The 26,382-nt window shown below is 37.7% G+C and overlaps 3 protein-coding genes across 6 annotated transcripts in view; 2 read left to right on the top strand and 1 right to left on the bottom strand.

The window, feature by feature from the left end:
• Positions 1-9,961, top strand: part of srsf11 (serine and arginine rich splicing factor 11) — a 28,963-nt gene extending 19,002 nt beyond the window's left edge. Inside the window, exons 6-13 of one of the 4 annotated variants that reach the window (XM_008118422.3) lie at positions 836-963; positions 3,156-3,237; positions 3,364-3,378; positions 4,121-4,252; positions 4,603-4,692; positions 6,298-6,393; positions 8,399-8,537; positions 8,654-9,961. In XM_008118422.3, coding sequence (XP_008116629.1) covers positions 836-963; positions 3,156-3,237; positions 3,364-3,378; positions 4,121-4,252; positions 4,603-4,692; positions 6,298-6,393; positions 8,399-8,537; positions 8,654-8,845 — 874 coding nt within the window. In that variant the 3' untranslated portion in view covers positions 8,846-9,961. The remainder of the gene's footprint in view (positions 1-835; positions 964-3,155; positions 3,238-3,363; positions 3,379-4,120; positions 4,253-4,602; positions 4,693-6,297; positions 6,394-8,398; positions 8,538-8,653) is intronic. The other 3 variants (XM_016996493.2, XM_008118423.3, XM_003225833.4) reach the window with 3 other exon arrangements.
• lrrc7 (leucine rich repeat containing 7) overlaps positions 1-26,382 on the top strand; it is a 645,519-nt gene that overhangs the window by 326,084 nt on the left and 293,053 nt on the right. The gene's annotated exons all lie outside the window — the stretch shown is intronic.
• Positions 12,678-26,382, bottom strand: part of ankrd13c (ankyrin repeat domain 13C) — a 36,158-nt gene continuing 22,453 nt past the window's right edge. The window contains exons 8-13 of the mRNA XM_062978166.1: positions 25,802-25,933; positions 24,487-24,648; positions 23,955-24,034; positions 20,208-20,306; positions 18,782-18,882; positions 12,678-16,807 (exon numbers count right to left, since the gene is read on the bottom strand). Coding sequence (XP_062834236.1) covers positions 16,677-16,807; positions 18,782-18,882; positions 20,208-20,306; positions 23,955-24,034; positions 24,487-24,648; positions 25,802-25,933 — 705 coding nt within the window. The 3' untranslated portion in view covers positions 12,678-16,676. The remainder of the gene's footprint in view (positions 16,808-18,781; positions 18,883-20,207; positions 20,307-23,954; positions 24,035-24,486; positions 24,649-25,801; positions 25,934-26,382) is intronic.

The following is a 26,382-nucleotide window of genomic DNA, read 5'->3' as shown; positions in this document are numbered from 1 at the left end:
AAGATGTGTCAGAGATTTTGCCTGCTTAATTTTCTCATGTCTGTAAGTGTTATAGAAGCAGAGCAGGTGCAGAAAAAGTTGAACTTGGTAATTTTGTGAGCTTGGGAGGCAGGAGTATAATGGATATTTTTAGTTTAATTTTGAATTCAGTTTTCAGAGTTTGTATTATATGTCTTCAGTTACATATTTATTAAGTTATTTAGCTCTGATTTCTTGTAATCTTTCTGTTTCCCAAGTAATAGTCAAGAATTGTCACCTCTTAATTAATTCATTTGTTCATTTTATTTCTATCCCGTTTTTCTCTCAGAATGGGACTCAAGGCAGCTTCCAAAAATACTAAATCAAGATAAAGCTAAAAACTTTATAATTAAGGAATCGGAATATAATTGAACAAGGTTGTGTCACTAATATCTTATTAATTTTTTTAAATTGTAAAGTCATTTAAAAACATAACAAACTTGGAGTACATAAACACACTTGTAAAAAGTCTCCTGCAAGCAATTACTTATTAAAAGTGTTTGAACAATAAAGTATTGCCAGATAGTAAAAAGCGAGCAAAAGGGGGGCCATCTTAATAGGCTGGAAGTAGCCACTGAGAAGGGTTCCCTCTAGGGTCCCCACCAGACCGACCTGCAGTGATGGAGGCAGAGCCAAGAGAGAACTCTACCTCAAGGATCTTTACACTTTGGCAGGTTCATAAGGAGATATGGTTTTAAGCAGTATAGGTCCTTTATAGGTTATAACCAGCATTTGGATTTATGTCTGGGAACAAAATGAAGGGGATGTTTCTGCTTGGCATACACCTCTAACCTATTAACTGTTTTTCTTACTGCAGGCTGAACCATGTAACTGCAGGCCTCGTTTCACCAAGTATTAAAACAGATACCTCCAGTAAAGAAATAGAAGAAGCCATGAAACGAGTACGAGAAGCACAATCCCTGATCTCTGCTGCTATTGAACCAGGTAAATAGTCTAAAATATCCCTTAAATCATCTTGCATTACAAAAAGCATTTAGTGCTCATAACATCAAATTACTCAAATCAGAGTAATCAGTAGAAATAAATAAAACACAATAACATAGAAATAAGAAGTAAAATAACAACAAATCCAGTTGTTAGCTGTAATCAGATTAGAACAGGGAATGAGAGACTTTTAATGACCCCTAAATGTTTGTAAAGTTGCAGTGATGCATTCAATCCACCCTAATTAGCACTAACAAGTCAATTTAGCCCATTACTTGTATCAGACAGCATGCTTCTTAGTACCAGTTGAAAATAACTAAGTCAAAATGTGTGAGGAGCTATGTAAAAGGGGAAAAAAACATGTTAGGGATAGTTAGGAAAGTTATCAAGGGGAAAAAAACATAACATCTCAGAATTACCGTGAGTGCAGTTCTTAATTGTGGGATAAATCACATACCATTCGGCATTAATTTTTACAAATCCCTCCTTTTTTGTATGCTTCTAAACCGTTAAAGAGGGTTTACAGACTTTTTGAAACAACATAGGAAGTGGCAGACTGGTGAAATTGCCTTCCCAGAAAGTTCGTTAGATTGAATTTATAATTCAACTCTAAACCAAGTCAGTGTCCTCTGTCAGATGCACTGGGTTAAAGGAGAATTTTCTTTGTAAATGAAGCCAGATTCGATTATTTTTCCATTTATGAATATTTACTTTCTAGCATTTCAATTTTTATCTCATCAACATAAATTTCTTTAATGAGTCTTGTATGCTTTAGAGCTTATTTTAAGTCTAGCAGTCATTTATTGGATTTGTTGCCTTAGGCTGTGCCAAGGCTGAGTGGTGGAAATGATCACTGCATAGAATTGGAAAGAAGCATGTAGATTTATATGTTGCCATCATGCTTAGTAATAAAACATCACAGATACAGTCATTTTATAGGCATTCCCTATGTAGGTAAAACATGAGAAGTGTGCAAAAAGTATAAATGTGACAGAGATGCTTAATCTTACACAAACGAAATAGCCGTGTAAGTAATACTTTGGCTGTAGTTTAACATGTTTTATCATGCCAGTTTGCGCCATTGTTTAGGATATGAATACATAAATTTGATTTAAATTGAATTGTCTGAATTTGAAATCATTGTACCCTTTCACCCTATTTTGTGGTGATGTATTGCTGTTGATATGGGAAAGATGAACAAATCAGCACCCAGTATTTTCAGGATCCGAACCGCCGTGTCATTTTATGTGGCCTTCCAGATGCTGGACTACAACTCCTATATTCTTCATCATTAGACATCATGACTTCAGTTGATGGGAGTTGTGATACAGTAACTTCCAGAAGACTGCAATTTGTTCTGTTTAGTCAGGATAGTTGGGTTTGAATTTAAATACAAGGATTTTGGATATGATGCCTGACTTTAAAATGTCCTTTAACTGTTCCCCAACTGCAGAGTCACAAGTGTGGTTGAGTTGCAATTCCCATTATCCTTAATCCACATGGCCGATAATCCAAAGTGATGGAAGCTGTCATTCAGTAACATCTAGAAACCCAAACTGGGTAAAAACTAGAGAGCACTGACCCGCTGCGTAAAAAAATTATAGTTGGCCCTCTATATCCATGGATTCTACTTCCGTGGGTTCAGTGTCCTTTTGAAGGCAGCCATAAGGATAATGAGGCCTCAAAGCAAATGAGTTTGACATCCCTGCCTTAGGTTAAGGTGTGTTTGTATATCCTGCAGTACACTGGTATTCTCATAGAGTTCACATGGCACTATATGATGCTAAAATAGGCACTTTGCTCCCCGGCTTTTAGAATAGAAAGCCATGTCCTGTAGCAGCTTAAACATTGAGAATAGGAGCCTCCGGTGGCCTAGGGGATAAAAGCCTTGTGACTTGAAGGTGGGTTGAGTTGGTGATCTGAAAGCTGCCAGGTTCGAATCCCACCCGGGGAGAGCGCGGATGAGCTCCCTCTATCAGCTCCAGCTCCATGCGGGGACATGAGAGAAGCCTCCCACAAGGATGATCAAAACATCCGGGTGTCCCCTGGGCAACGTCCTTGCAGACGGCTAATTCTCTCACTCCAGAAGCAACTCCAGTTGCTCCTGACACGAAAAAAAAACACATTGAGAATGTCCAAAAGGAAAGGTGCTGACAGTTTTAATGATAATATTTTTAATAATTTAATTTTAGATAAAAAAGATGATAAGAGAAGGCATTCAAGATCTAGATCACGCTCAAGGAGGAGGAGGACGCCATCGTCTTCTAGACACAGGTAAAATTTCATACTCTGGGAGTTTATTGATTAAATTATATTGTGGACATTCTCTCAGACCCTAACCGTATCTGTGGTTCATCTTATTTTTTCATATCCTGCCCTTCTTCCAATATGGGACCCAAGAAGTCTCACAAAAAAGTAAGGCTCAAAGGTTGAGTATTACACCTAGGCATTACACTGGTTTAGTATTGCGAAGCTGAAGTATTTTCCCCATGAATTTGAAATATTATACCCCCATTGTGAAAATTGTGTATTTGACTTTAAACTTGATTTTTAAAAAAATACTTTTTCATATGTTCTTCCAAGTTCATAGTTATCACTCCCTGAACTATTTCAGTACAATAGAAATAAATAGTGCAAAACTGTGTTGTGTTTTTACACGCTGTTGGAGACTATCAGGGTAAATAATCAATAGTAATGGAGCCCCATTTTATAATTCCAGAAAGGTATTTTATGTCTCTTACCACTTTATCTGGTAAGGTTTATGTAGATTTTATTTAGGTTTAATAGCTAATAAAATACATTATTATTAATAGAGGTGGTTAACAAATAAAATGCATTATTATTAGAAGAGGCTGGTAACAAATAACACTTATTATTATTATTATTATTATTATTATTATTATTATTATTATTATTATTAATCATCTTCCTAATCTATAAAGGCTAGAATATCTGATTTTTAAGTTGTAAGATTGCCATGTTGTTGAACTCTCCCCATGGGAAACTTAAGTCATCCTTCATTCATTCTTTTTCTAGACACCTCTATAACTTATTTGGTTCTAGTCTTTTTTCCCTACTATATCTGATTGCTTTGATAGTTCATAATCTGTCTTCTTGTGATTAGATATATTATTTTGATAAAATATTTGCTCAACAGACGATCAAGAAGCCGATCTAGAAGACGATCTCACTCTAAATCAAGAAGCAGGAGGCGATCTAAAAGTCCTCGGCGGCGGAGGTCTCATTCCAGAGAGCGCACTAGAAGGTCTAGGAGCACATCCAAAAACAGGTACCCTCAGAAGACTTTATGTAATACTAAACATATTTGGGACAGAAACATGTTACTTATACTAGCTGAAAGGATGTCTGAACTTCGATCCAATGAAGGCTTCTGTCACTGAAATGGGAACGAATGTAATTTACACCAATTCTCTTCCCAGTGCTTGCACCATTGTTCCTAAATGCCTCTAATATTTTGGGCAGAAGGAGAGAAGCATGTAGGAGGTAGCTGTAAAAATTATTCCCCTTCAAGATATGTTTATAAATGGGGATATTTCAGAAACAAATCACTTTGCCATTTTGGATTAGAATAAATAGAGCTTCATTACATGTACTTAATGTGATGTTGGGACATTTTAGAGACAAAAAGAAAGAAGAGAAAGAGAAGAAGCGATCTAAAACTCCACCAAAGAGTTACAGCACAGCCAGACGGTCCAGAAGCACAAGCAGGTACCGTATCTTCTGTCATCTTGAATATACCTTTTGAGAATTGGCCTTAAAATTGTGGTTTGAAAGAGACTTGTGTCTAACAGAAAAGCTCTTCCCAACAGATGCTTTTAAGGATACTTTTAAGGTGGTTTATTGATTCTCTTGGGGCTTTATTGTGCCAATTTGCACAACAAACCCCCAAGAGAATCAATAGTATAACAACCAAAACAATATAGTGTAATTAAAATAGTAAGATATTAAACAGCCATCAAATTAAGTGATAAAAATATCAACATGATAAAACAAAATGCCTGGTAAATGTATATAGTGATAGTGCCAAGGAGACCCATACTTTTTTAGGACTTTGAAAATCAATACTAATAGTATTAATTGCACCTGGAAACTGATAGTTAAGTGTCACAGCATTAGAACACTATTTGAAATATCCAGTCCCGATGAGCAATCGCGAACTTAACTGATTACAGTAATAATGTAGAAGTTATGAGATTAACAACTACAGTCAGCCTGTTTCTCTCTGGTTAAGTGGCTTAGCGGAGACCAGGGTTTGAATCCCTATTCCACCACAGAAATCCTGTGATAGTTTTGCATCACGTTGCCTTTGACAAGTCACACACTCTCATATAAGTCTGCTCTTTCCAGGGGAACCCACCCAGTTAAACAAAGCACCTACTAACACAAATTCCATTTTGAACTAATCTACATTTATTAGCATTCTTCCAACTGATTGCTGAGTCTTAAGTTCAGTGGAAATACAATCACTGCTTCAGCCTACAATTATTGGCACTTGTATACTGCTGATATGTCACTTCATTCCTCCAGGCAGCCACTCCCAGCAATTTCATGTATATGTTAAAAAGAACAAAGAACAAACCAGCATCCCAAAGATGCTGATGCAGCATCTCTATGGAGTAAAACAATAGTCCTCCAGCACTACTTTCTTCATTAAGCATCATGTAAAGAGACTTACTGCTGTAAAAAAATATCTCAGGCTCCCAATTGGCACGACCTTCATGGCGGAGTACCATAGACAATTGTATTGAACAAAGCTGAGAATTCCTGAAAGAAGGTTGTTTCTCTTGATTCTCCCACAAAGTTCATCGAATAGAGTTGAAAATCTGATTGAAATGGGTCCAAGTAGTATCATCCAGTCAATCCCTGAAGTTGACCAGCAACCACTCCCTCAGTCATTTTCTCCCAGAATGGAAGAATGTCCACTAAGAACCTCTTCTGATCCTCTCCAGCTTAACAGAGGCTGAACCACTATTGTCTTTTAAAGGAATTGTTAAGATGAGCAGTCCTCAAATGTGTCAATCATTTTTTGATCTAAATCCCGAGGACACATCTGCTGACCTTAATCAATCAGGATGGGAAGATATCAAGAGCACAGATTGTACAGATAAATCCAAATGTTCTGTTCAGCAAATGAAATTGGTCAATTTAAAGTTGGTAACTTACTGCAGAGAATATCCCCTCCATCTGGTTTAGTAAATTTGTTTAATTGACCAAAGACTTACTTAGAAATGCCTGTTTGAGTTTGGATTGAGGTAATAGGAGTGGTCATGGAAATTTCTAATTTGTTGGGGTCTTTATCTTTGATGCCCACAGAGAAAGACGACGTCGAAGAAGCAGGAGTGGATCCAGGTCTCCTAAAAAGCCCCGATCTCCTAAGAGAAAGATGTCAAAGTCCCCTTCACCAAAAAGGTTTGTGCATGTTTTAAATAGAGAGAATGTAGCAATCCCACTCTTTATTATTTCTTGCGTTTTGTTTTTTGCTAATAAGTATTCTTTTTTGTTTTTTGTGGTTTTTTGTTGTCGGTGTGTGGTGGTTTTCTTTGCTAATGTATATGCAATGGCATCATCATTCAAGCAAATAATAAATTATACTGAAGTGTGTTAGAAAAATTACAGCTTTTATTACGTTAAATATTCTTTGCTGCAGGTTTAGGCCAAAAATGATTGTATAAACAATTTGTTATGAATGAATTGTTGATATCTAACATCACTGTATCTTGGCTAGTTTGATGTTACTATTCTGTTGTATACTTACAGAAAAATATCTTTCCAATCCAGTATTTGGAGAATAGTCAGATTGGGGTGAAAGGGTGCTTGAGTCTGATGCAATTGATGTTTTTTGCATATGTTACAAATTGAAACTGACTGAAGGACAAAATTGTCTGCATGATTTTAACTTAACCATATTTTAGTATTCTTTCAAAGATTTCAGTTGTGTTATTCTTTGTTTAAATTTCAGTGTGTTAACTGGAAACATTGATATTGTTTATTGCCTTGCCGTTGCTGGAGTTAGGGGGACAGCTTTAAATTGGCTGGCCTCCTTTCTTCACAACCGTGGACAGCGAGTGGAGAGGGGGGGCCTGGTCTCTGAGAGGTCCCCTCTACATTGTGGGGTTCCTCAGGGGGCCATTCTCTCCCCTCTGTTGTTTAACATCTATATGCAACCACTTGCTCAGCTGGTCCGAGATTTCGGGCTCGAGTGTTATCAATATGCTGACGACACTCAGCTTGTGTTAAAGATGGAAGGCCAACCGGAGTCTGTACCCGACAGTTTTCACCAGTGCCTCGAGGCCATTATTGGATGGTTGCGTTCCAGTAGGTTGAGGGTGAATCCAGCAAAGACGGAGATCCTATGGCTGGGCCGACCGGGCAGTGGGGATATCCAGTTGGCAACACTGGATGGCGAAGTGTTACGCCCGTCTTCACTAGTAAAGAGTCTTGAAGTCCTCTTGGACCCTTCATTGACGATGCAGGCCCAGGTCTCTGCCGTTACCAAAACTGCCTTTTTTCATCTTCGGCAGGCTAGACGGCTAGCCCCCTATCTATCTAGGGACAACCTGGCTACAGTGATCCAGGCTACAGTCATTTCGAGACTGGATTACTGTAATGCCCTTTACATTGGCCTTCCTGTGTCGGTGATCCGGAAGCTCAAATTGGTGCAAAATGCAGCTGCCCGGCTCCTTGCGGGAGTCCCGATAAGATGCCACATAACACCAATCTTACGGCAGCTGCACTGGTTACCAATTGAGCACCGGATCACTTTCAAAGTGATGGTGCTTACCTGCAAGGCCTTACATGGTCCAGGGCCGATGTACCTGAGGGACCGCCTCACCCCCTACAAACCCCAGAGATCCCTCCTTTCTGAGGACCAAGACCTGCTGGAAGTCCCCAGTTTTAAGACCTTGCGTCTAACTGCAACTAGACGCAGAGCCTTTTCAGTAGTGGCGCCATCTCTGTGGAACAGCTTGCCACCTGAAGTTCGTGCCTTGCGGGACTTGTTGGCCTTCCGCAGGGCATGTAAGACATACCTGTTTCGGCAGGCTTTTGAGTTCTGTTGCTGATGTTTTAAAAGGTGCTTTTAGGATGTTTTAAAGATTTTTTTTAAGATGTTTTTAAAATGTTTTTTAAATTGTTGATTTTAGCTGGTTCTTGTAAGCCGCTCCGAGCCCTAGGGGAGTGGCGGCATATAAGTTTGAAAAATAAATAAATAAATATAGTTAATCTTATAAAATATCTCCATTTCTCACAGCTGTGAATCCATGTCATCAAAGTCTCTGTGCAGTTTTCCCTGATCTATGCTTGGTTTTTGTATTTGCTAGTTTTATTTGTATGATTCAGGGAGCAGAACTGAAATATTTCACTATTATTTCTCTTGTATATCTTCTCAACCTCTTGAAATGTCTTTTCCCTTTAGACACAAAAAGGAGAAGAAAAAGGATAAAGACAAAGAGAGAAGCAGAGATGAGCGAGAAAGGTCCACAAGCAAGAAGAAGAAGAGTAAAGACAAAGAGAAAGATCGGGAGAGAAAGTCAGAGAGTGACAAGGATGTCAAAGTAGGTTTCAAAATTTGTTTTTTCCCTACATCTGTCTGCTGGCCTACTTTATTCTGACTCTCAAGAGCTTTAAAACACATCTTACGTGTTTTGCTTTGTGTTTTGTCTCGGCAAAGCAGGTCACAAGGGATTATGATGAAGAAGAACAAGGCTACGATAGTGAAAAAGAGAAAAAGGAAGAAAAGGCAACAGATTCCACTTCCCCAAAACGTAAAGATTCACCGGCTGAAAAAGGGAGTGGCGATGCAAGGGAATCCAAAGTCAATGGGGATGATCACCATGAAGAAGATATGGATATGAGCGACTAAATATTGCCTTTGCAGTGAAAACAGTTGACAACATGCATCAGTGTCATTCCTGTGTGATTCCTTTATGCTGTACTTGTTTAACCTTTTAAGCTAGATGTATACAACTGTACCTATAACTGGTTGTAAAGCTCCTGATATTAAATACTTACATCAGAATTTTAGAAAGTGGTATCTGGGTTTCCATTCTTGTTCTTGGCCAAATTGAATTTAGCAGCCCGGCAGTTCTTCCTCGCTTGGTGCTGCTTTTTCCTTTTTGAGCAGAAAGTTGCATGCATCTTTGGCAGGCATGGACTGTTTGTGTTGTATGACCTTTTTAGTAAACCAGCTCACCTACAGTAGTGTTTATAGCGTTTTATTCATTTGCGGTAATAGCAAAATAGGGAATGCACTGGCTGCATGTTAACTGTGGCAAGAACATCCTCATCTCTACAACAAACAGTGGATCTACTAAGGGTCTTAAAATATAGACAAACTAACATTAGCTTCACCTGGAGACAAATGTTCTGCTAGAAATAGATAATCTTTTGGCCACCTGGCTGAATCTTTTTGTTGTGGATTTGTTTAGCTTTGACAAGGTTGAAATGCACTAACCTTTTTTGATGCCCGGTGTAAGGAAAACGTTTTGAGTCTCAATCTTTCTCAGGTGGTGTGATTGATTTTTCTTTTATTTCATTTTGGCAACTTGTAGATGCTTATAAAAAAAACTCCTCTGTATTCTGCAAGATGAGAGAGGGTTAGCTTTGTGTCTTTTCTATGGTTTTCATTTCATTTTTGATTTTGTTTGTGAGTGTAAAAACCCTGCAAAAAAGGTAGTGCATTTTAAAAAAATAAACTTCATGACTATTTTAAAATAAGTCTACTTGATAATGTAATTGATCTCAAGTTGTATAAACTAATACATTTGTGTTACAGTCACTGAAGTAGTAACCTATTGCACACAGTGATTTCATGTTATTATGCAAAGTAGTTGGGCAACCTCTTCTTTTAGTTCTGAAAGATTTTGAAGCATATACTTTTGTGCTGGTAAAAACAAGAGTAGGCTACAGTCTGTGCCATGTTGATGTACAGTTTCTGAAATTGTTTTACAAGACTTTGATAATAAAACCCTTAAATATACACTTGCATTTGTACAAAAGTGTACCTGTAACCATTTATGCTCTTGACTTGTCTGAAGTTTGTTAATCCCCCCTCCCCCGCTCCCCAACTGATCTTTTCAGGACATCTAATTTATAAATTAAACCATGACTTCAGTAATGACATAGAATGGGGTTTTTCAGGAAATTGCTCTCTACTATGGGGTTAACTTGTAGTAAAACATCAGCAGAATCAATACACAGGAATCATACTCCCTTGCAGTCAAAGATTTTCATGGTATCCAACTATGGGAGTTTAACCTGCAATGGATCTGAACTATCTCAGTGGGTTTATGCACACAAAATTCAGAAAGACCACAAAAAAGGTTTATTTCAGAGCACTTTCAAGCAAGCTCTACTCACCAACATGATTCAGGGCAAAATATCTAATGTAATGGTGTTATCACTGAAATACAAGTATACCAATCTACAGTCTTTGTTCATTAAAGAGTGGGAGGTTACAATAATAAAAATTTGAGTTCTGAATGCCATAGTTATTTTTAGAAAACACTTTTAAGTAACCAGTAGAATTGCTAATGAAATTATTTCTGGAATTTAGTGTCTCTGTAGCTTTTCTTTGCCATATATAGGAATTCATCAATATGGAAAAAGTACCTTTTCCAAACAATTGATGTCACAGGATTGTTGTGTGTTTTTCGGGCAGTATGGCCATGTTCCAGAAGTATTCTCTCCTGATGTTTCGCCCACATCTATGGCAGGCATCCTCAAAGGTTGTGAGGATGCCTGCCATAGATGTGGGCGAAACGTCAGGAGAGAATACTTCTGGAACATGGCCATACTGCCCGGAAACACAACAACCCTGTGATCCTGGCCATGAAAGCCTTCAACAACAAATTGATGTCACATTTATTCTTTGTACCAGTGTTCTATCTTATCAACAGACATGTCAATATATTTTGATATATGGTTCAGAATGTTCTGTGCATGTCTACTAGGAACAGCGATTTCCTTGTAATGGGGATGGCATTCTTGTTCCCATTTACAAGGAGGTAGGGCTTCAACCTACTTTCCATCTTAAGAGGGAGAATTAGCCCTACATCTTGCCTGCTGCATGGAGAATAAGGCTGGCTAAAACAAAAAAAGCATGGTATCTTTCCCTGCATCCCAATTGTAGCCACAGCTCAAAGGGATGAAATGGTAGGGGATAGAAAAGAGTTAATTGTCTCAGCTTCCCTCAGGACTCATCCAGTAATTTTATTCAGAGGTGATGAGTTAGCCCACTGGGGAGAGAAGTTTTCCCATGAATTTGCTTCCTCCTATTATAAGATCTTCCTTCAGATTAGACACCACGTTTCTGGAAACCATGATGAAAGCCTGACACAATACACTGCAGTGTGAGCTAAAGGCTGCAGGCCTTTTTGCAATCTTTAAAAGGTGATGTAAGTGCTGGAATTGGATTCAGAGAATAAATTGATAACGTGCCAGAAATCGGAGACATTTCCAAGTTAGAATTAATTTTTGTGTTCATCTGATACTACATCAGATATTACAGCAGATATACTGGAACAGAAATGGCTCCACTGGGGATTCAGATTTGCTCATTCCCTGAGAAGCTAAACATAAAATGCCCCCACAAATGCCCTTGTGGCACTTTGCGTTGTGTTCTCTCTTCCCAAAAGATGGAGGTGATGGAGGTCCCTCCAATATGTTGAGATAAGCCTCAATATTAAGTATCATTTTCTGCTTCAATTGCTTCATCATTTGTCAGGATAACTTTAAAGAGGACTATGCAGCCTCTTCTCCAGATCCTGGTGAATCAGGTCGAAATGTGCCAAGGCTTTACAGCAGATTCCAGTCTTGACATTTTGTTTTTCATTCCATGGTGGAGGACGTGTCTGCCAGGAAGTCACCATAATTAAATACATGTACCAAATCAAATGTGACTACCAAATTGATATTCAACCATGATTCATGTCCCTTAGTGTTCACATTATTTGGCAATGCATTAAATTATCTGTTGTCTTAAATTGAGATCAATACTCCAAAGAGAACAAGGTCAAGTGGCCACTCAAGACTGTCTTCTGTCCTTTTGATTCTTCTGAAGACACAGTTCAGACAACAAGATTTCCGACTTTTTCAGCCACAATGGAATGATGGCATTCCAGATGGAAATCACCAACTGCTCTGAAGAGCACTCAGTCTGGAATATCTGTTGTCTCTTGACCTACAAAAAGCCTTTTTCATGCAACAGTCCACCCCAGGCTGGTAATATTGGAAACTTGTATACTAAGTACAGAATCCTACCTTTGGCCACTCAGCAATCCTATTCAACTTAGTATTGATGGTGGTTGCTTCATTGAGAGAACGTGAGGTGTACATTTTTCCTTATCTGGATGATCTGTCAATCCACCTATCCTTTGTTTGCAGGGGAACATGCATTTGAGTTCATTATGCCATTTGAAGCAAGACAGGAAGTCAGATGCGATTATAATGACTCATGGGAGAGGAGAGCAAAGGCATATGCTTATGGTATACAGGATGCACTGCTTAAGTTCATGTAAAAATGATAAGTCTTAGTATTGGCATGTTGCTCTGATAAAAGACCATAAGATAGTTTGTGGGTCCAGGTATGGGTAATGTAGACAACACATATATGATGCACAGTTGACCTTGCTGCATTCAAAGGAAAGTGTATGATCTGTAGTTAACTGCTTAAAAGAAACCAAAGGCAACAAAAATGCACTGAAAATTGAGGATTTTATTGAAAAACTGACCAATAAAATGTCCTTGTGAAAGTGGTACACTGTAACAGCCTTTTTGTACTTCTTATTCTTCCTCTAATATGGAGGAAGTGCCCACACATGTTAGAATAATAGATCTGAAAATGTTCATATGTTCAGCAAATAGCATCTTTTGGTCTTAATTCTAAGTGGTACAACCAAAAACCCTATTAGTGAGGATGAGTTTAGATTAGACAAAGAACACATGAAAAGAAATATACAAAAATGACATTAAGTTTCCACAATTATAAACTGTTAAAGAAAAACTGCAGCATTATAGGAAGTTTGTTAATAAAGTTTAAATAAAGTAACTTTAATGATCAAAATCAACAAGTATATCTTTAAAATTTGACTTTCTGAATATATTATGCTCAACATAAAGTGGGTTTCCAGCACAGATTTATATCCACAAGTGTATTCTCTGATACAAATTGTCAGGTAACCATAAACTGCAAACTCAAAACATAAAGTGACTGAAATACTAACTGCTTGGAAAGATTATTATTCCCTTTGCCATTAATTAAAGCAATTATTTGGAAGACCAGTAAGTTTGGTTAAGGAAGAGGTTTGGGAAATCTTGAAAAGGATTTCCATATATACGATTACCAAAACACTTTCCTAGATTTTAAGTCATACCTCAATGAAATTCTCATATATTTAATCTGTCCAGAATATTCATAACACTAATTCAATTACATTCTGCTTCTCAAAGAGATTATCTTCCAACCATGATCAATAAGCACGGAAGAGGCACTTCATCCTAACCTGGCCCCTTGTGATGCTTTTTAGTGTTTGGTGCTTTACAATTTTTTCCATGAATGTATTCTTCATAATCCTACCACAACGATCCTATTTCCAAAATCATCAAAAATGATTCAGAAATGTCCCATGAAATAGAAAGTTTTAAATACCAACTAGTAGGGGTGCCCTTAAAAAACAAGGTTTGCCATGCAAAATTACCAAACTGTGACTTGGGTTATATGAGAAAAAATATGAGTAAATCTAAAAGGAGCTACAGTGGGTACTTAGAAGTGCTTAACTACTAAGTGCTAAACCATTTTTCTTCATTCATGTATCTAACCAAGCATCAATATCTCCCGTGTAACACTTCCTGATCTTACTTTATGTAGGACAATATATCCATGGAGTTCTCTTTCAAGGAATGCGTCTTGCACTTATATGAAAAAAAGGTACCAAGTACAAGAAAGCTACTTTTGTATATGTGGATCGACCTCTCAAATGAGAAGTTTCATGCATGGCTAACCAAGTAGACAAAGCAGATATACATTTGGCCATAGGCCAAAATTTGATCCCCCACCCCAATCCACTACTGGAAGCAAATGAAAATATGTTTTATATAGCTAAGTATTTTAAAACAGGATGAGAAAAAAATAATTTCAAAATCTACCCATGTTAATACATTGGGTAGACAGAGGTTTGCAAAATCTCTAAGGACTCACTTTTGTCAAGGATGGTATAAATTAAAAAACTCCCCGAAGACATAACTTACTCGGCAAGAATTATGATTTCATGAAACGTGACAGTAATTCCATTAGTTTGGGCTAAGACTTCTCCTAGACTGGTTTTTCACAAGACCCACTGAAATAAATGAAACTAAATTAAAATGAGCTTGCTCTATAGACCAAATTAAGTTAGCACCCAACCTACCATGAAATGAACCTATTTGCTACATGCTAGTGTGACACTTCTTGGGATAATCATTATTTTTTAGAGCTGTATAACAGACAACTTTGGCATTATTTACCCAGTAGTACAGGAGATGACCAAAGGCATATTTCCTCAGATGTATGACCATCATCTAATTAAGCCCATTAATTATGAGAACAGTGCTATATATTTTGTATTAAGCATCTCCTCGTTCATGAGATGCCTTGCTGGCCTGACACCAAAGAGTATGGTGTTATGTTACAAGAGCAAGCTTTCATTCACATAACAGATGTTGATTTCTCTTCCATCAAGTAGCTTCCACTCTCCAAATCTGCTCCAGAGGGTTCTCCCAAGTCTCAGGAGACGATTGAGGGGACAGTGGGGTCAATAGCTCTCCTTACCATCCCATTGATAGAGCTGCTAACTAGGTTCACCCTATAGGGTTAGGCATTTACATGCCCAATGTTTCTTCTAGCAATCATCTCACAACAGGAAACAGTATTTCTTTTTTAAAAAATGACAATGCCTCTCCATTTTATAATTATCTATTTACAAGGGTAGGCTGCACCTGTCATAATGGATACTGGTACTGAAATGGTACTTTCCACAGCATGGCACCAACAACAATACGTACAAAGCCAGCAGAGGCTGTGTTCAGCTGTCAGTCTTCCTTACCAACATCAGTTAAGGTTGGAACACATTTACAGTTTTTCTGGAATTGGGCCCAACGCTTCTCCACTGTTGTAGGTCACGAAGCCCCCTTCTTCTAGAGTTAACTCTCTGCACATGATTTGAGTACAAAGCAATGTGTGACTATCCTTGCATTTTCCCCTGACAGAGCTTATGTAGCTCATGAGTCTTGTTTTATTGCATGCTAACTCGCTCCATCCCGTTTCACATTCTAACTGAGCGTATTACCCAGTGCAGTGTTTTTCTTGAAGTCCAAAAGTGACTCGAGCAGTTCCCAGGAAACAAAAAAAAAAGATTGACCAGACTGCACAAAGAATATACTTCTGAAAATATTTACATTATTATACATTTACACCTCACAGGAAGCTAAACCTCTGGATACAAATGAACATAGGAACTGACAATAGGAGACACATTCTTTCCAGTCAAGCAAAAAGGCTGGGTGATCTTCAAGTTCCAATACCCTAGAAACATGTGAAGATATTTGCTTTTAAAAATTCATCTAAAGAAAAACAAACAGCCTTTCTCTAGTTACCCACACTGGAAAACAGCCTTATTCTTATGGGGTTTTATTTCTTCTACCCATTGCAAGCCCTATTCATTTCTCCCAGCTTTTACTTCGGAAAAGCTGAAGCTCTGAGATTGTTTTTAAAGTAACTGCATATATTCAATATATTTCCAAATGTTGCTGTAACAATACAAGGCTTGTGTGTTTGTTGGGCAGCTTCTGTGGATCTGCTAAGCCCAAAATAAAATGTCAGCAATTTAACTTGTAGGCCAAAAAAGTCTCCAAGCATGGTCTCCAACATACATGGCAAGGATATTTCCAAACAGACTGAAATCACATCTGCAGATTTCATGAGAAGATTAGTAAACAACTTTCAGTGGAGAAATTAAGAGTTTGGAAAAAAATAGAATAGCACCACAATGAATTGCACTAAGGTGCTAAGAGGAGGTACCTTATTCCCTGCAGAGTGAATGCTCTAGTTCAGAAACATATTGCAATAAGTAAATGCAATGGTTTAAATGGTTACCATTTGGTTCATTCATCTACAGAAAATTCCTTCTACTATATGCTCAACTGATGCTCAGTTCACGGAATATTACAGAATTTACAATTTATGAAAACAAAGCTTGATGGAAGGCTATGAGGGCATCTTGAGGAAGATGGATGTTTTAAAAGGTTAACAGCCAGGTAAGACATTTTAGTTTTTATGCTAATGGTCCAAGAGTATTTTTTATTATTATTTCCAAGAAACATCATTTTAAAAAACAAATGACAGTCCTTATAGCTGTTATGTATCTGTGGGGGGATGGGGAGTCACTGAGGTGCCAGGCTACCATGCTTGCAGGTCTGGATGTATAAATGTATATGACGCATCAGGAGACCTGCTCTCATTTAGACACTAGATGGGATGCTTGCTAGATGGTACAACGGATTGAGATTCACTTTGTGTTCCCTTTCTGAATTCATTTAAACAAGTTTTATCCCTTCCTATTTCACCCACTTTATGAAACATGTATGTGGGCTTTCTGCATCCTGTTTTTCTCTCTGTGGCATGCTGGTATTCTTTATTTGCTGATAACGTTCCAGTTATGTTAGAGATCAGGAAAGCGGCTAGGGTCCTCCTTGTAGTCATCAGGAATTGTGAAGATTGATTCATCAAATTCATCATAGCGAAACTCCTGAAAAGTCACAGTGGCTGTGATGGTTGGAAATACAGGTATATCTAGAAAGAACAAAAGAAAAACATTAGTGGACAAAATAATTAATGTTCACTTGTTCCACCTTCACAGTATCCTTCTGATCTATCCTGTCAGAGATCCTCTGGTGGCACAATGGGTTAAACCCAGGTTAGCAGTTCGAATCTGGAGCGTGGGTGAGCTCCCTCTGTCAGCTCCAGCTTCCTATGAAGGGACAGAAGAGAAGCCTCCCACTGGATGGTAAAACATCAAAATCCGGGCGTCCCCTTGGGCCTCATCCTTGCAGAGGACAAATTCTCTCACACCAGAAGCAACTTGCAGTTTCTCAACTGGGTTTTAGGCAATATGTCACTGGGCTTTAGGCAATATATTTTTCACTTTACATCTACAGGAAGATGTTAACCGGTGTTGTAAGGCTTAGGTAACCCCAGTTGCCTCCAGGTATATGGATCAGTCCATTCTGGAACTGATTAGGAGGCACAAATTAAAATCCAAGTAATATCAAAGTATTGTTTATTGCAAGAACTAATATTTTATGGATGGAGGCTGCAATCAGTACAGGATATCCAATTTGTAGGTACTTTTCTATTCAGTTACATAGGTTGTGGGAACAGAAGAATGACCAGGATCCAAAAGCGGAGGTGAAATGACTTCCCAGAGAATGACAGAAAATGAAGCAAGAGCAAACAGGTTCAACATAAGCACAGGCATGCTGAGTCCTATCAGGATGAATGCAGTTTGCTCCAGCAAACTTCCTTTCTTGTAGCATTCCTATTCAGGTTCATTTTTAGATTTAGAAATGTCATAATTTTCTACACTAACATGATGCTTATAGTCATATTTAGCATCTGGGAAAAAACATATCCCATAACTATTCATGACAGTGCTATGATTTAAGTTAAAGTTAGAAATGTCACATTTTGAAAATCTGAGCAGGAGACAGAGGAATTGTTTGAAAGAGGTTGAGGGGATCTGAAATTTCCACACACTGTGTGCATTAACACTTCCCTATGCTATCCAAAACTAACAAAACCTTTTGGTTGGAGTTACACTAAAAATGTACCTTTTCAGCTTTCATACAAATTCAACTTAAGAACAAACTTACAGAACCTATCTTGTTCTTAATCCGGGGATTGTCTGTAATGCCTATTTTCTGAGTACTTTTTAAATCCTTCCTGTTACTTTTACCTCCAAAAAAGCCAATTGAGTCACACACTTCAAAAATAATGAGAATGAGAAAAAGCAGAAATTCTGTGTTAAGATGACACATGAAACATGCTATAAAGAAAACTCACAAAAGAAGTTATAATCTTTTCCTATCAGCAGCAAATTCTTTATAATAGTTAACCCAAACCATTTCATCAGGGAGGGAAAGCTGTCACTTGCAGCAACAGCAGCTTCAAGGGTAGCGTCTTCATGAGGGCTGCAGCACAAGGGAATGGCTTCACTAGTATCATCTCTGCACCACAGTCTCAATCATATCCTCTTAATAACTTTATAATAATAATAAATAACTTTATTTTCGTACCCCGCCTCCATCTCCCCAAAGGGACTCAGGGAGACTTACATATGGCACAAGGCGCTTAAAACAACGCATAAAACAAACACACAGTACAATACAAAATAAAACTACTGGTATGTAAAAACAACAATTTGAACTCAGAACAGCATCCAATAACCTACAGTGTCAACCGTTGTAAAAACATGGCCAACTGTAAACAAGAAGAAAGGAAAGGAATAGTGCAAGTTGTAGCTAAGGAACAAGGGAATGGGATGAAAATATTATCCCCAATATTGAGTTTACATAATCACACATTTTATACCTTGTTGGCCTATACACACAAGACAACAAAATAACGTCACTTTCAGTTACTTTCACCACTGTGAAATGGCATACCCATTCCCCAGAAAGTGTCACTCCAAAGACTGAAGTATTTAAGAAGCCACCTTGTCAGGGAAGAGAGTTACTTTAATGAATTAAATTGGAACTTATAGCTCACCTAACTTTACAGGAAAGCCTGGTGGAAGTTTCATCTGCACAAATTCCCGGAGTTTGTTAAAGTGCTTGAAGGGTGCAATTACTTCTAAAACATTCAATAACCTGGAGTGGAGAAAACACAAGTGTGACAATTAGATGTTTTTACGATTTTTCTGTGATCTCTCCATTAATGTACTATCAGAAACAGAGAAGGGCATGAAGATTTCTGGCTACTGATTCATGCCATCAGATTTGCTCCCCAAAACAGTTTTCAAAAACAAACAAACAAATCTGTTGATGGCCAAGCTTTCAAAGGGAGTCCCATGGCTAGAAAGGAGCAGCAACATGGGAAGAAGCTGTCCCCTTCTTCTGAAATAATCAGGGTAGGGAAACAGTGATGGCATAGTATCCATATATGGACAGAGAATCAGGTCAAAACAGAATCAATTCAGCTGTTAAGTAAAGGTAAAGGTTTTCTCCTGACATTAAGTGTAGTCGTGTGCGACTCTGAGGTTGGTGCTCGTCATGCGGCCAGCATGGAGCGCCATTACCTTCCCGCCAGAGTGGTACCTATTGACCTACTCACATTTGCACATTTTCGAACTGCTAAGTTGGTGGAAGCTGGGGCTAACAGCGGGAGCTCACTCTGCTCCCTGGATTCGCACCGCCAACCTTTCGGTCAGTAAGTTCAGCAGCTCAGCGGTTTAACCCACTGTACCACTGGGGGCTCCAGCTGTTAGATGGCTGCAAAGTCCCAGGATATAGTAGCCTTTCCTGAAAACTCAAGAGCATTTCTCAATTTTGCCTAAGGGGGGCAGAGTTGAGTTAAACTCAGGATAATCAGAAAACTCAGGATAATCACTGGAAGTTCCCATGTATTACAGAAACAGCCAGAGGTGAATTTGAGATGAGTTGGGTTTTTTCATCAATATAGACAACCCCCAAATGGCCAGAGATCAGTCTCAGAGGACAGGGACCCTAGCACGAAATTCCTGGTTGGCCCACCTGACCCCTCCAGTTGTTACACTCAACTTTGAATATACCAATTTGTTTCAGTTATCACTTACAATAAAGCAGTTTCTTTATTTTTATGTAATATACAAAACAATAAAGTGGTACTGGTCACTTATAACAGGAGAGATGTCTTTTTATCTGAAACATTTCAATAGGTAATAACAGAAAAAAACTTAATTTTTGACCAGATTATAAAAACTGGCTCATTATGGAAGTAAAACTTCAGTTTATAAATTACTATGGGATGGGGAAAATCCTAAAGTTGAGAATGGCATTAATTTTGGCAAAAGACGAATTAGAATACATAACTATTTTCTTATTCTGCAATAATACATTGCATTTCAGTTTCTGGAATAATCTTTTTTTAAAACAACATATGTGAGATTTACCTCATATCCTATCAAAAATATTTGTAGCGGACAGTTTAGACTTACGATTCAATTCCCAGAGGAAATTCCTGGCTCATGGCTATTGTGGCTTTAAATGTTTTCTTGCTCTCTTTACAGACGAGTTCTCTACCCAAATGTGGTGCTCTAAGTAAGAAAAGTAAAAATTGAAAAGTAAAGGCTGAAGATTCTCAAATAACAAAAACCCTGGGACGCACTTCTACCAGACAGGAAACTAGGCTGACAGAAATTGTTTAGCAAAGTCTGGAAGAGTTCAGATGGCAAGAAGCAAAACTGAAAGCTGCTCAATGTCTATTAGATTAACTAAACTGGAACCTGTAGAAAAGGAACAATATAAAGAAAAGAACATACACACAGTTGAAAAACCCAATCTGGCCATATAAAGTTCCATGTGGTTAAGAATCAATTACCAGGATGATCTAAACCTGCTCAGACAAATTTATATTCTCCTTTTAGAATCAAACCCTAATAATATTTCAAAAAGCAACCCATCAGTTTAACACAGAGGATTAAACAAAGCAGAATAAAGCTCCCCGATTTTGTCGTTTTGTTTGATTTTGCAAAATCCAATTATCACAGGGATAGAAAGTGAGGTGAAATCTTCTGAATTGGGGCACAAACAGCAGGACAAATACCACAGGGGTGTTAACCTTTCCCTATGCTGTCCTAAGATAGATAGATATTAGAGGTGTGCAGAAAGTCGTATGTGTGTCATACGTCAAATCTATTTCGCGATTTTCAAAGTGCGAGCTGGGGAGGGGGGGGGGAGAGAATGCGGAAGCAGAGCTCAAGTCATTCCTCTTTAAGGAGAGCCACGTTGCCTGTCACTATTGTGCTAGGGCAAGCTGGGAGACTGAGGGAGGGTAGAGACTGAGAGAGAGAGAGAGAGAGAGAGAGAGAGAGAGAGAGAGAGAGAGAGAGAGAGAATGAATGTGCAACTTTTTCCTTATTTGGTGGGCTAGCTAAATCTTTTGAGTGGTGCACCCACCCAATGGCCATTATTTATTTATTTATTTATTATTTATATTTATGATTTATTTATTGATGTCTGATTTCCTCATCTGCTACTTTCCCCTTGTTTGGTAACGCTACTGACCTCTTTTGGGTCATGGTGACCCTATATGCGATGCTGCTTTGAACCAGCCAGCCTCCAGCATCTCCAGCCAGCCATATCAGTTTTGCTACTCATTATTACAGCAGTGGTTCTCAACCCATGGGTCCCCAGATGTTTTGGCTTTCAACTCCCAATAATCCTAACATCTGGTAAACTGGCTGGGATTTCTGGGAGTTGTAGGCCAAAACACCTGGGGGCCCACAGGTTGAGAACCACTTTTATACAAAAATTCAAGGGGACAGCTGTTGTGGCTTTTAAAAAAAATGACAAAAATTTAAATTTCCCCCCAAAATCAGTAGACATGCAAATCTTTTTTAATCTTGAGGGGAATGATGCTCTGATTATGTTGTGTCATTGTAGAGAAATTAAAGGAGATAGCTCTTGTATTTTTTTTTCTGTAAAAACATTTTTAAAATACCAAAAATTAGTGGATACGTGAAACGTTCTGAAACTTGGGGAGCTTACAGTGGTAAATATGTGCTACAATTGTATCAAGTTACATCCCGATACATCTAAAAATTAAGGAGAAAGGACCCCTGGAAGTTTTCCCATTAGCACAATTACTTAACAAAATAATAACAAAAATTTAATTATTTCGTAAAAGTTATGACACAGACTCCTTATGATACTTCAGAAACATTTATTTATTTATTTACTATATTTATATCCCGCCCTTCTCACCCCGAAGGGGACTCAGAGCGGCTTACAAATAATATTTACATACAGTGTATTATATCACTAGCACAGCATAACACTAGCACTATATACAGTAGAGTCTCACTTATCCAAGACTCGCTTATCCAAGGTTTTGGATAATCCAAGCCATTTTTGTAGTCAATGTTTTCAATATATCGTGCTAAATTCGTAAATATAGTAATTACAACATAACATTACTGCGTATTGAACTACTTTTTCTGTCAAATTTGTTGTATAACATGATGTTTTGGTGCTTAATTTGTAAAATCATAACTAATTTGATGTTTAATAGGTTTTTCCTTAATTCCTTCTTATCCAAGATATTTGCTTATCCAAGGTTCTGCCGGCCCGTTTAGCTTGGATAAGTAAGACTCTACTGCACCAGCATATTGCCCCACACCACTATACTGTAATGTTACCAGTAATATTACATGTAATAAATAATATATAATTAATATTATTATATTGTATTATTATTAGTATTATATTGCATTACATTATAATATCATCAATATTACATGTGTATACAATATATTAACTATTTATTAATGTAAATTAATTTTAGAAACTAATCCTCCCCCCGCCCATTTTGTGATTAAATTTGAAACATTTTTTTTGTTGGTCGCACATCCCTAATAGATATATATTGGCTGGAGTTACACTTACAAAATGTGCCTGTTTCGACTTACACCCAAATTCAACTTAAGAACAAACCTACAGAACCCATCTTGTTTGTAACTTGGGGACTGCCTGTGTCTGAAATTATTTTCGTCAACCCTTTCTGAAAGTTTTACTATACACTTTTGCTGAAATGAGACGTGAACCTTTGATCTTGAGATATCAAGCAATACGTAATCTATTTGACACACAGAGTTCAAACAAACATAAGATGAGGATTGCAAGTTAAAAGAGAAACTGTCATAGTTCAATCCTAGGATCCTCTACACCAGTGGTTCCCAACCTTTAGTCTTCCAGGTATTTTTGACTTCAACTTCCAAAAATCCCAGCCCGTTTACCAGCTGTTAGGAATTGTGGGAGCTGAAGTACAAAACACCTATAGGACAAAAGTTTAGAAACCACTGCTCTCCACAAAACATAAACTTGCTTCTATTATTCATAGTAGACAATTCCAGAGAGGGGATTACGTATTCTTAACATGCCTTATTGGAAAAGCATATTCCTTCTTTAGCTACATCTCTTTTATCCATAGCTCCTCATCATACTGCATATAATGGTTACTCAGTTATTTCCTGTAAGTCCTGACAACTGCTGTTCAGTAAAGAGAATAAAAAGTTGCTCTTTTCATACTTCTCAAACTACCAAAATAGTTGCAAAATGAAGAATCATATCTGGACAGGGGATTTGATGTGAAAGCTAGGTCCATGCTTAATTTTATTTCACTGAATGAACAAGCCAAAAACAGGGAAAAAAATCAACAACCTACAGCCAAGCCCACGTAGATTTAAGTCTGCGAGCAAAATTAGAAGCAGACATATCTGTGTTCAAACACATTAGATTTTAGCGAATCTCAATGCTCTTAAATATAGGAAAAACATTTTACATGCTCTTTGCTAGACTAGATGCATCAGAAAAAGAACTGTGGAGTTAGCCACGGGCAAAATCTAATACAAGAAATGTGGCTGTCTCACACATTATTACATTTCACAACTGTGCAGTTTTACACATATCAAGTGCAGTCCAAAGCAGAAACTATGTGATTACTTCGCATAAATTGAACGGAAAAGCTATTCTTGCTTCAGTGGTTGCTTTGATGCTGTTCTAATCAAGGTGGTAAAATAAAACAAATTGCCACATATAGCAACATTCTATGTAGAAACACATTTAGAAAAATAAGGTGGAATTTGATCTTTGATATTTAGAAGAGCAGAACATTTTTGGTTCTGATAACGTTTGCTTCTACGTATTTTGAAAATAACCTTATCATAATATGTATTAATACTCACTTTCCATTTTCTGCAGATATGTACTCTTCCCACGTAATCGTGTTAGGTGGAGGAGGTGTAAGGGACTGCCTCCTGGCAGGCTGTTAAACAAAACACATTGTATTCTTTGTAAATGGAAGTAATATTTCATAGACTATCAGCATAGTTCAAGTATTTTCCTCAAAGGTGGAGCTCATTTGTCAATCTGAGGAGGAAAAAATTGGAACCATCTGAAAGGAACTATAATGGATGATCATTACATCCCATTTGAAAAATTTAAAATTCAAACAGTATGAACCTGAATGAATTCTGCCCTCAAAATTCTCAAAGAGCTAACTTTCTAGAACTTAGAAATGAGCATATAAGTAAAAACATGGAAACGCAAAAAACCTACCTCTGGCAATATTTAGCACTAACTATGGTTAAATCTGACACAGATATGTATTATTTCATATTTTAACCATTGTTTAAGGAACTGTGATAGATAATTCATACAAATGGATTTCCTGGCAACATCAAAAGATTGGGAATGCCTAACAGAAATTAACAATACCTCAAAGTTTTGTTCCATCAGGTTTCCACCTTTACTCAAACTTTCCATGATAGCCTTATTTCGAAGGATGTCTTCTTCGCTTAGATGTTCTCGTCTTTTCCTTGATTCTAACACAAGCCCATTAACTAGGTAGAAGTCTGCCAAAAAGTTTCCTACCCTTTCCTGCAAATAGAAAAGTGCATAAGACATAGTGTTTCAAAAAAAGAACAATGCCACTAGACAAATACTTTACCATTATTGTCTACATTCCCACTATCTATTGTATCTCCAATTTCCTATTTTTTCAGGTTTTGCCGTCTTTCTCCTACAATCCTTTCAACATTCTATTGTCTCTCAGTCCACACAACAACTGCAAAAACAGCAAACTAATTATTGTTTTTCCCCTACTGCCATCATTATGAAGCACAAGACAAAAAGGGCATCTTATATCAAGTCACAGGAACCGCCATCCCACAGGTCTATCATCTAGCTTGCAAATAAAGTAGTCTACCATATGCTTAACCAGAGTTCTTCACCCTCTTTCAGTAATGATAGTCTGAATTAATTCTAGTCAGAAACTGGAGACAAAAGCAAGGATACTCCAAGAGTACTAAACTAAGAATTTTGCTTCCCCATCCCCTTCTTCACATGAAGGGATGTGGATGAATACATGAGAACGGATATTTCTTCAACTGTAAAACTCTATTGTTTGTAAGACGTTCCCTAATTTCAGTACCATCACCAACAAAAATGCACAAGATGCATCTATGATTCTAAGCACAAGATCACATTAGTGTTATAGAATGGAGGTTTTTATCTTCCAATTACCCAGTTTGCTTCTACAGAATTCTGGGAAATGTAGTATAATATTGAGTCTTTGGAATTCCCAGTTAAGAAAACTCCTGGTTTCCTTAAACTACATTTCTCAGAATTCTGCAGAAGCAAACTGGGTGATAGGGAGACAAATGCCTCCGTTCTACAATGCTAATGTGATCTCAGCCTAAGATGCAGCCCATTTTTAGAGAAGTTAATCTTAGAATGGAATAAATACAGCAATAACTACAAGAGTGTGTTTACAGCCAGCCTTTGGGAGATAGTGTCAACTCCACAGTGATTCAACCCACCCTGTGTCTTCACCATTGGGACAAATGAGATAAACAAACTCTAACATGGACATTATTTTGTATATAATTTTCCCCAAATGTGTAAACAAAGCCCACAATATTAATAGCATGGTTATGCTTCCTTTCATACGCCACCCAAGAGAGCTTCCATGAGAATCTAGCCCCTAATCCAATGTGTTTCCCATCCTTGTCTCAGATACAGATTATCTTACTGTTTTATCTTCTCTGAAAAGCCATCCTGTCTGGGCACGTGTGAAGGTAATTGATTTGGTTGATAACGTTGCTGAATAAATATCACTGCTCATCAAAATGTCAACTTCTTCCTCTGTTTCCATTTCAGATTCCTTTGAGAGAAAATACCCCATTCTGTGTTTAAACTTTCAAACAGAAGTGTTCTTCTCCCCAGATAATTAAAAGTTCTTTAATAATCATATGAGTACCGTAGGAATTTATTACAATAATGGGGGTACATCACCCTCTATACTGATACCATATAATTAATACAAATGTATGCACTTCAATTTAAATTTCTCACTGAGTTATACACATGCAGCAGAATCTTTGAAAATGAATTGAGCAAACTTCCCTCTTGCAGCCTTCTAACTTTCTAAAACACAAGATGTTAAACATAAACAGTAAAACCAAAGGTGCAGGTAAAAGTCAAGGGACAGAATGCCTGCTGGAAAAGGAAGATTGTTATATGGAATTTCAAGTTTATTAATGGGGATATTATCAAGTAGTTCTCTTCTAGGAGGCCATTTCACACATAAGCATCTTGTACACTTTTGAACAC

Source organism: Anolis carolinensis, chromosome 4 (assembly GCF_035594765.1).
Source record: "Anolis carolinensis isolate JA03-04 chromosome 4, rAnoCar3.1.pri, whole genome shotgun sequence".
NCBI classification, from domain to species: Eukaryota; Metazoa; Chordata; class Lepidosauria; order Squamata; family Dactyloidae; genus Anolis; species Anolis carolinensis.
This window is presented reverse-complemented; position numbering and strand designations above follow the sequence as displayed.